Genomic DNA, 10,835 nt, shown 5'->3' on the forward strand with positions numbered 1-10,835 from the left:
TCTTGAAAAAAGAAGAAAAAAGAAAAATCTTACCTTAATGTAGTTGCAAGTGAAGCTAAGGAGAGAGAGAAAATTACGTAAAGCATATTAATTATAAAAAAAACTAAGAAGATAAAAGAAGAAAAAAGAAGAAGACATACCCGAGCATGGAGAAGAAGAAAAGGAGATGAGGAGAGAAGAGAACAGAAAGAAATAAATATTAATGTTTTTTACATAGAGGGAAGAAGAAGAAGAAGAAGAAGAAGAAGAAATGAGTCTGTCTCTTGTGAAGTAAGGGGATTCATGTTTTTTATTGGTGCGCGTTAACGATGGTTTTACCAACGGATAATTAAATATTAATATTTTTTAATTATTTTGTCAGTAATTCTGTATGTAATATTTAATTTAAATTTTCAATTTCATAAAAAGTTTTCAAAAACCGCCAACAATCACCGACAATCCGTCGGTGATTCTCTCTATAATATTTAAATGAAAATTTTAAATTTATTGAATTTTTTCAGAAAACAGCCAAATAACACAAATGACTTTTCAATCTGTTGGTGATTTTGTCCATAAAGAACAATAATTAACAGTGCAATTAGAAAGTGAACAGTTCTGGAGCTCTTATACCGATGGAATTTTTCGTCGATAATTCCCTTTGTAACTGACATGATGAACAATGTTCACAGTTTATCAACGAATTTACCGACAAAATTTATTCCGTCGGTAATTCCATTGGTAAAAATGACACATCATTATTTTTTTTTGCTTTGTTTTATTTTTTTTTCTTACTGTAATTCCTTCAGTACATACCGAGAAAATATTTTTTTCAGTAAAATCACTCGAAAACTTACCGACAGAAATATTCCCTCAATATTTCTGTTTGTATTTATCAATTTTCTGGTATTAATTAGAGAATTTTGATTCTAGTTTGTGGATATTAATCTTTCATCCATATAACATGATATAACATGATAGTGTAATATGTTTTCTACCATTTAAATTCATGTATAAACATATGATGCAATAAATCCTTGTAAGGATAATCCAAGTTTATGAGTTTTAAAAAACCTAGTTTATCACATAAACTGATAATGAAAGTATAAACTACTACTTTACATATGAGATTTCATTATTGATGTTTCCAACAACATTGTTATTAAATACTTTTCAAATAATAAGATTCAATTTTTATCTAATTTGTTGTACTATTATAATATGAAAACAATGAGGTATTTGAATATTTTTCAGTCATGGAATATAATTTTTCCTTTCACTTAATATCATAATTTTTAAATTTAATATGGGGGTTGATTTATGGTAAATCTTAATTCACGTATAAAAGAATTAATCTAAATTGACTCAAATTAAATCAATATTTTTTATTTTATAAAAAAATAATATCACGTTGAAAGAAACAAAATTAAAAAAAAAATAACAAAGTTTTAACTGAATTTTTTATATTAACCTGAATTGGTTCATTTCAGATTTATAATCAAATTACACTCCCTATTATTTTGGAAAGGGACCTAGTTAACGGTTACCCGCCTAAAATAATGGTTATGAGAAGTTAATTAATTGAAGAATTTGTTTTTAGCCAAACAATTGGTGGCAACCACATTAATTTCTCGCAGCATGGTTGCATATTGAGAATCCCATAAAAAAACTAATGGCGTGACATCCACCGCAGATTTTACAACAATCAACAGATCAGCTGGCCTTTCAACATGGATAAACGACACTAATTAATTCCTTGTTTTGCATATAAATTTCTTGTTTTTTTTTACATATATATTTTTTTATTTTTAATTTTATTTACTTATATTAAATTGATTGAGAATTAAATTTATATATGTTTTCTATATAGTTATCGAGATCTTATAATCTCGGTAGCGAATTTGACACGTGAACTTGAATTTATCTAAGTCAATCTAATATGTTGTCGTTTTAATATTTAAAAGTATACGTTATCTTAATTTTTTTAGTCAAACTTATTTATATCAGTTATGTATGTTATTTTTGGACTTATTGTTAGAGAATAATATAAATCATATCCTGAAATCTCACTTAACAGCTTAAGCTTTTGAGTTGAGATGGTTTTATGACATGGTATTACAGTCTTGATGACCAAGCTGTCACGAGTTCGAATCTTACCATCCCCATTTATTTGATAAAAATTAAGCACAAGGTAAAGTGGGTCTGTACAAGTTTCAAGTCCAAAAAACTTTCACTTGAGGGGGTGTGTTAGAGAATAATATAAATCATATTCTGAAACTTCACTTAATAGCTTAAATTTTTGAGTTGGGATGGTTTTATGACAAGCTGTTAGGTGATATTTCATGATATAATTTATATTATTCTCCAATACTTATTAAATCGATTAGATCATATAAAATTAATTCCAAGATAATTTAAGTTTTTTATACTAAAAACTATATTAATAAATATTTGTATATTTTTTTATACAAAAAAAAAATCTAAAAAAAAATCTGATCGGTCATGTGCTCTACGAGAAAGGATTTCGTAAGTACAATCTTGGAAAAAAAACATGCACTTAGCTATCCTCTTAATGGTGACCATGTTTAACACCTTTTTACTATAATTTTGGAGTTGATTTCCAAATTTTTCTATATAAATTTCTTTATATGGAAAATATGATTAATTTGTAACCATGTTAACACCTTTTTACTGTTTTACATTAAAAAAATCTGAAACAAGGTCGTGGAAGGAAGAGTATATATACGTATACTGCACATATACAGCGACAACCGTACAAGGAATCGAGTATATAGTTTTTAAGCTATAGCTTAAAACTTAATTAGCCTTCACTAGTATTCTGATAAGGAATAAAAAAAATGAAGAATGTGGTCCTCACACAAAGTTCTTCTCCTTTTTCCACCTTATTTATCAAGGTCTTGTAGCTTCTTGTTTGCTTCATATCTTTTGTTTTCTTCTTTTTAGCTACCCTTCTATTTGTTTCTGAATATGGAAACAAGCAGAGCTGAAGGAAAGAGGAGCTTGAAGGAAATAGAAGATGAAGAGGAAGAAGAGGATGATGAAGATATTGCTGGAGGGCTAGGGTTTGTAGATGATGACAAGATCAAGAAGAAAGGAAAGACAGGATCTAGTGGTGGTGGGTCGTCGTCAATGCTGCTGGTTTCTTGTCAAGCAGATAATTGCACCTCTGATCTGACTGATGCCAAGCGATACCATAGACGCCATAAGGTTTGTGAGTTCCATGCCAAAGCTCCCTTTGTTCCCGTCAATGGACTGCAGCAACGCTTTTGCCAGCAATGTAGCAGGTGAAACCCTAATTTTCCTCGTTATTTCCAACACTTCAAATCAACTGCACAAATTATTTTTTCTATCCTTCCAAGAGTGGTACAAAAGAAACAAAGTTTTAATCCCAATTAGCTCTACCTATCTATCTATCTATATTGAAAAAAGAAAAAGAAAAAAACTAATTTCTCAAGCTAGTTTTTGAAATCAACATTTTCTTTTTATTTATTGTGAAATTAACGATATTTTCCATTATTTATTGTGGCTCAAATACATGACTATTTGTCTTGATATGAAGATTTAAACTTAAATTTAGACTTTTAAAGGAAATCTAATATCCCATTAATTAGCATGAAAACAAGCCCAAAATCGAGATATTCTCATAGCTAAATGGGGGTAGAGATCTGTGATATAATTCCTCAAATTATAATTTAGAACTTTTTATTATTTAGTTATGATGTTGAAATTAGATTTTAAATGAATGTAGGGATTATAGAATATATTCATAAAAAGAAATTATTCATTAATTGCATCCAAATGAATATCATGAGGAAGTAATTAATTTCTCCTGAAGAATTTCTCTTTAATTCCCCAAAAAGAGAAGAAGAAAAGGAAGAAATTCCCCCTTCCTACATAATATGAAGAAATTAAAGAGAAAAATATACATGTTTTTCTATAATGAGTTTAATTAACCCCGAAAATAAAAGATCAAATATTAACCTAAATATTACCAAAAACATCTTCCCATAAAAGAAATATAGTATTAAAATCCTTTTGTCTTTTTATATTTATGCTTGGACCCTGACCCTATTTCCCCTGAAGACTAAAGAGGAGGTTGGAAGCTAAAACTCTCCTCTCCCGTAACTAAGAAGGAGGAAGAAAAAAGGAAAGAAGAGATAAATTAAGATTTGACTATTTCAAATATGTTAAAGTCTTGACCTCCTTATTATCCATAGGAAAATAAGAAAAATAAAAAAAAGAGCATTAATTTTAATTTGTCACTAAAATAATTAATTGGATATGATGAAGCTTTCATTCATTAAGTTTTTTTTTTCCAAAATATACTTGCATGATGCTACACAAACATTAAGGAAAAACACCAAAAAATATTTTATGTAATATATTTGAGCAATTATTTTAGTGAGATTTACTATTGGATTTCTCATTAAAATCACAATTCAATGGCTCATAATTTTTGAAAAGTCATTTTCTTGTTATTTATCTTTTATCCGTGATAAAATTGTATACTTTGTAGGTGTTTTTTTCTGAAAAATAAATATATTGTTTAATTTACTCTTGAAATTAACACTATACTAAACATTTGACTCTTTTTTTTTTGGAAAAAATGTTATTAATGTGTATTGAATTTGTGGTTGTTGACTCTTTAAACTCGTTTTATATTTGAAAATAAATTTTAAAATTCATGTTGAACAATTGAGTTATTGTTTGATATTGTGTAACAGTGTATTTTTAAAAAGAGTTTTTTTTCAATTAAAAATATATTAAAATAATTTTTTAAAAAATATAAGCTCATTAAAAGTATCAAAAGTATTCAAAAACACCTGAAAAAACATTAATTTGATGTTTTTTAAGATAAAAAAAATTAAAAAACATTTTAAAAAATAGACTGTAAAGCAAAAATTAGGAATTGGATTGCTTTTAAAATATTCAAACCTAAGTACGTACCTAACTCTCTTTGTTCACAAGTCACGCATGACAATACAGTGGCCAAAGGATAGGTATGTGAGCTGGAGATCACAAAACTACCATAAGTCATTAGAGAAAGATTAATAAAGGGGCACATCACAAAACCCCACTCCCATTAATGTCTGTCCATTCTTAATATTACTCTTAATATCCTTGTTACTGATCTAATTAATAACCTTAATTAGTAAATATAGTAATTAATTATTCCTAATTTGACAAAGTGTGTCTGTGAGTCGCCTTGATAGCATCTCAATTTGTCCACTAGTCGATTGTGTTTTTCTTTTGTTGCGAGTAGAGAGTTCTGGCTAGATTTATACTCAATAATTGCTCCCAGACCACTGCAAAATTAACATCTAACTTTATGAACAACAAGCTACAATTAATGGGGTGGGGGGGCAGCAGCTGTGTCCTTTGAAAATCACCATTGCACAAATTCGCATTCAATATCGAAGTCGTATGCAACATCGAAAAATGAGTTGAAATAGACAACTCACTTATATTCGTACACTTTCTTACCCACACACTTGTATAATTTTCAGCATCAAGATTGAGTATTTGAAGAGGTGTATAATATAATATAGTATAGTATAGTATAGTATAGATAGAAGCTAGAGTTTTCATGATCTAAAGTTATGGATATAAGCTATAAAGAAATATTGTGAAAATCTAAATCTAGAAAAAGACCCTTTGATGTTTTATAAAATCTGAATTAAAAAAAAAACTAGATATTTTTATTTATATTAATTTTAAAATTTTATTATGCATGGTAACTTTTATTATTAAGTTTTGGTTGAAAAGTTTTTTTAATCTTTTATCATCATGAAATTTTAATTCGATAGCAATAGAACCTGCAAAATCTATTTTTAAAATTAAAATTGATTTAATGGTTGGATTAAAAGTTATATCTGATTTATCAAATTATATTTTAGACTTTTTTTAAACTCTTTAAAACATTAAAAATCTGAGTAATAATATAATAAATATTATTATGCCAAGAGTATGAAAGAAATTTCTCCACATTTGTATTCAAGAAAAATCTATTAATATGTAATTATATATTACATATTTTTTATCATATTTTTTTAAACTAAAAATAATTTAAAGTAATCTTTAGTTTGTCCCTCTTATCTAAAATATCACTCTATTAATTATTTTCGATCATTTGACATTACGTAAATATATAAATCATGTCAATAGAAACTAACAAAAATATATTCTAAGTTTTTGAATGTTTACAAATTAGTTTTAATTGGACTAATTAACATAGATATATCATAGAACAGTAATAAACTAAAGGTTAGATTTTCTGTATTTTATACAGTAATCGAATGGGGTGAGGTAGTTTTAGCCAAGAATAAAAGAATAGTGCCGATGAGCTTCCAGTTCAGTGGCACTTGTGCTCAAAACACCAATGAAATCCCAAGTTCGACTTCGTTGTGAAATAAAAAGAAAGTTACATTTCATTTAACTCAACCTCTTAAGCATGTCTCTTCGAAATGGGGCCTGCAGGTTCCATGATTTATCAGAGTTTGATGACAGCAAAAGGAGCTGCCGGAGGCGTTTAGCAGGGCACAATGAACGGCGTAGGAAAAGCTCGGCTGAATATCAAGGAGAAGGATCGAACTGACATGAGTTGTGATCTCTCAGGAGTGCTGGAGGAAGGCTCACTACATAAAAGGGAGACAATTACGTATTATTTCCCCTATAAAGTGCCTCTTCCAAGCATATTTAGATTGGTTAAAATATCTAAATATGTGATCATTGCCATGCTCTCTCTCTTCTGTCAATCCTAAGCTTTCATATTAATTATAATCTATGATCTGTACTTAATTAATACCATTCAATAAATGGATGTCATATATATATTATTTGGGTGCCGAGAAAGATTTCAAATTTCAAATTTTATACTTTTTAATAGTAGATATCTTAGTTTACATCTATCTTGATTAATCTCTCAAAACCTTGAAATTAAAAAATAATAACAAATAATAAATGTTAATGTTGAGGCATGCTTTTGAAATTAAAAAATAATAACAAATAATAAATGTTAATGTTGAGGCATGCTAAATTGCTAGCCTCCGAAGATCGGAATTTTTTCCGACGGTTGAAATGCAAGTAAAGGGGGTAAAAGAGCAGGAATTACACCAAATTATCTTCTTATGGCAATTAATTTCCACACGACCTAGGGGGGTGTTTGAAATTGTAGTTTTGTTTGGAATTGTAGTTAAACTGTATTTTTGAAAATTTTTATTTTTTTTAGTTTTAAATTAATTGTTTTTGATATTTTAACGTGATAATATAAAAAATAAACCGTTATTCTTCGAAATTCTCTTCAGCCATGGATGGATGTGACCAAAGGACTACATCCTTCCTAGAAACATGACTTTCATAAGCATCTCCAAACTGAGGACAGGATTAATTCACGACCTTCCTATATAGAATCTGTAAGTAAGGAAAAAAAAATCACTACCTTATCTTTCAGGCAGCAATATCAGAGCACTGATCGTCTTGAAGAATTACTATTTGGAGCTCAAAGATTCAATTAAATCATCCCTGGTGCAATCTAGAGAACTTCATGCGTCAAACCCAATAATGGTGATGCAATGAAAAATTAGAAATCCTTGGTAACTAACTGCCTCTTCTAGTCACGATTTATCCCCTAGCATTTTCATGGCTAGCTCCCAGGTGACTATTGCAGCGGCATTAGCAGGAAATGCTCTCACTATTGTCGGACCGAAACCTGTGTAGCATCCTTTAAGTCCAGCCCTGCAGTAGATCTATCAAAAAAGGAATTAATTTGGGTTCTTCGTTTTCTTAAAAGAACAGTATTTTATAGTTTACTGGACATCGCCCTGGTATTAGAATTAGGGAGAGCTAATGAAATCAACAAAAAGAGTGGAACAGGACGTCTTACAGAATTCAGAACTGCAAATGGATTTCTTGTGGAGCTTTTATCTGGAGCTGTCTGGATGATAGTTTTCGCCACATCCAATGGCAAAACAGCAGACCAAAACTGGATAGCATCAGAATGAAAAACTGAATCAAATGACTTCATGAAGCACATTAAACAATTTTTTTCACAATATGCAAGATATCAGCGTACTTACAGCTACGCCACTAAGGCCACCGGTCACAATTCCGATCCCCATGTCAATTAAATTGCTGTGGTCAGATAAAGTGGGTTTCAATTGTAAATGCATGTAATAACGGACATACTCATAAACACTAAAGAAGACAGCACTTCCAATAGATTCTCTCAACAATGTTGTAAAACCTCCACGAAAAATGCCTGTAACCTGAAAGGTTATCCATCAGCTAAGACTGCATCATAAATTTAAGCTTCGAATAGGCAGAGGGATTCCTCACCCCTTCATTTTTCATTGTTTGGAGGGCACAATCAAGTGGGCTACTGTATCTACTGAACTTTGGAACCAAGGAGTCAGTGCCTTGAATTTGCATCCTACACTGAAGAAACATGGTTTCACAATAATGCAACAGAAGGAAAAAAAAACAGAAGGGAGATGGCACTCCAATATATATGAAAGCCACAACTGACTTACTTTTACTAGCTCTGATGGGCATAATACAAAACTAATAATAGCTCCGCCATATGCTGCTGATGGAATTATTACTTGGGGTCGGGGCACATCACTTTGACCTCCTCCCTTCACGAGTAAGAAAGAGGTGATAAACAATCACATGATAGATTCAAATCTCAACAAGACTTCAAAAGATATATATATATATGCACAAAAAGGCTCTTCCAACTAACTTTACACAGACCTGCAATGACTGCTTTGTTTGGGAATAAATGCCAAAAAGAAGGGAACTCTCAAAAGCCACTCCAACAAAAGATGATGTTGCCCCTCTATACAGTCCTTTAACCTGTCAACAACAACTATCACCTAGCTATCCTTTCAAAAAGAATAATGTCAGGAACATGCACTATAATTCATGAGATGTTCTACTAAAGCAGTGTATGACCTAGAAGCTGTGCAGCAAGGATAATTACAAGATATTTTAATCAACATCCAATGACAGAATGACTAAAAGCAATAAAACAATGTCAGGGACCAAAGAGCAGAAGCATGTTGCTGAAATTTATGAGTTCATAGGTGAACTAACATCATCAAACCGAAAATCTTCTCACTCAAAGATTTTAACATGAATCTACCAATCATGCAAATAACCTTGGAACAAATCATTAGGCAATATCATTAAAGTCACCAAACTTGGGAAAGGCATATTCCTACAAAATTCTAACCACAAACGATTTTGTTGAATTCTTCAGATCAGAAAAAAGTATGCAGCCTATCTTCGCATAAACTGATACACGAACTTAATCTGGCATAAACATAATTGAATATTTAAAAATTTCCACTTTATCAATGTAATTCAACTTAGAAATCATTGAGTTAATTTTGTGCTTCGCAAGAAAACGTTTAAAAAGCATACTCCTTCAGTCTGTAGTATCCTAGTCGTGCAATGCAAACCATTCTTGTACTTAATCCCATGTGCTTCTGTATTATGTTTCTGTAGCATCACCTAATAAACACAAATACGCACACAATTAAGTAACAAACCATTGTCAAAACTACGCAAAAACTCATTAACACAGACCAGTAACCATCAACAGAAAGACCCATATTCACTCCCCCTTTAAGCATCCCCACAAACTCCAAATCTAAAGCAACAAACTTTATGATTGCCCACATCATAAAATTTCATTTTAAACAAGTTTTGAATCAAAAGACTGAAAATTGATAGATGGGCACCTGTAAAGCACTCACCTTGACAGTGTCAAAAGGGTGACCAGTGATAACAGTAGCAACACCAGCAAGTAATCCGGCTAAGTATTCCTTGTAAGCGAATGTCTCTCCCATTTTTTGGTTTCTCTTTCAAGTCTCTCTCTTTTCTCTCTAAACCCCTAAACCCCAAAAGTAATTAATTAACAAAAACTCATTGTCCTTAATAGACTCGTAAGAGTTGGGTGGTTGTCCTTGTCAGCGACCAGTCACCACACTACTGTTTTCATGTCTAAAATTGGTGTGGGAATCTGTGGCCGCAAGAGAGGAGAGATTGCCCAGAAATGTGCAAATTACAAAGAGATGGTGAGTGATGGGTCATCTTATTCAACAGATTCAACCAAGTTGTCGGCTTTTGACCAAGCAATAAAAAAAATTAAATATATTTTTATTTAAATATTAAAATTGTAAACTATTAAATTTACTTTATATATTTTTATTTAAATGTTCCGATTGTCAAATATTAAATTTACTTGATTTACTCGACGTTGGTGAATCTATCATAACCCTGTAAAAAATAAATAATCATTAAATCAAACTTAATTAACTCAAAATTAAATAATGAGATTTAAATGAAAATTCAATTAGAAAAATTAAATCGATTTAACCCGAGTTAACCTATCAAATCTTAGTCATGAGACTGGAATAATCGTATAGAAAGAAAATTAAAACAAATTATGAAGCTCAATTCTCAATCAATCCAATGTTAAAGGATGAAATTGAAAAAAAAAATCAATTAAAAAAAAACACAAAAAAAACACCTGAATCAACCTGAGCTAATCAACCAAACTCGTGATCCAAGTCATGAAGTCGGGATAACCTCATAGAAAAAAACTAAAATAAATTAGAAAGCTTAATTCTCAATCAATCCAATATTGAAGGATGAAATTGAAAAAAAAATTATAAAGAATAAAAAAAAATCGAGACAACCAGGCTAACTCACAACTTGGATTATGAAACCATGATAACCCTATAGAAAGCAAATAAAAAAAAATTACGAAGTACAATTCTCAATTAATCCGATGTTGAAGGATTAATTTGAAAAAAAATCAATTAAAAAAACAA

At 30.3% G+C, this 10,835-nt stretch overlaps 2 protein-coding genes across 3 annotated transcripts; one reads left to right on the top strand and one right to left on the bottom strand.

The window, feature by feature from the left end:
• Positions 1-2,830: 2,830 nt before the first annotated feature.
• On the top strand, positions 2,831-6,833 carry LOC133702686 (squamosa promoter-binding-like protein 3). Its single transcript, XM_062127013.1, has 2 exons — positions 2,831-3,281; positions 6,475-6,833. Exons 1-2 carry the CDS (start codon positions 2,965-2,967, stop codon positions 6,590-6,592), a joined length of 435 nt encoding a protein of 144 aa, XP_061982997.1. The 5' UTR covers positions 2,831-2,964; the 3' UTR covers positions 6,593-6,833.
• Positions 6,834-7,264: 431 nt separating this feature from the next.
• LOC133702685 (mitochondrial arginine transporter BAC1) lies at positions 7,265-10,097 on the bottom strand. 2 transcript variants are annotated; one of them, XM_062127011.1, is made up of 8 exons: positions 9,756-10,097; positions 9,421-9,510; positions 8,749-8,850; positions 8,526-8,630; positions 8,332-8,430; positions 8,073-8,261; positions 7,880-7,978; positions 7,265-7,742 (listed from the first exon to the last, which is right to left on the bottom strand). In XM_062127011.1, exons 1-8 carry the CDS (start codon positions 9,846-9,848, stop codon positions 7,611-7,613), a joined length of 909 nt encoding a protein of 302 aa, XP_061982995.1. In that variant the 5' UTR covers positions 9,849-10,097; the 3' UTR covers positions 7,265-7,610. The 2 variants fall into 2 exon arrangements, with proteins under 2 accessions (XP_061982995.1, XP_061982996.1); XM_062127012.1 differs by lacking the exon at positions 9,421-9,510.
• Between the last annotated feature and the right edge of the window lie 738 nt (positions 10,098-10,835).

Source organism: Populus nigra, chromosome 9, assembly GCF_951802175.1.
Source record: "Populus nigra chromosome 9, ddPopNigr1.1, whole genome shotgun sequence".
In the NCBI taxonomy this organism is placed as follows: Eukaryota; Viridiplantae; Streptophyta; class Magnoliopsida; order Malpighiales; family Salicaceae; genus Populus; species Populus nigra.

Coding starts and splice junctions, on each gene's coding strand:
- LOC133702686 (XM_062127013.1), top strand. CDS start 2,965: ATGGAAACAAGCAGAGCTGAAGGAAAGAGGAGCTTGAAGGAAATAGAA. Junction 3,282..6,474: donor TTTTGCCAGCAATGTAGCAG/GTGAAACCCTAA, acceptor TGGGGCCTGCAG/GTTCCATGATTTATCAGAGT.
- LOC133702685 (XM_062127011.1), bottom strand. CDS start 9,848: ATGGGAGAGACATTCGCTTACAAGGAATACTTAGCCGGATTACTTGCT. Junction 9,511..9,755: donor ACCCTTTTGACACTGTCAAG/GTGAGTGCTTTA, acceptor TGTGTTTATTAG/GTGATGCTACAGAAACATAA. Junction 8,431..8,525: donor GCCCATCAGAGCTAGTAAAA/GTAAGTCAGTTG, acceptor ATGTTTCTTCAG/TGTAGGATGCAAATTCAAGG.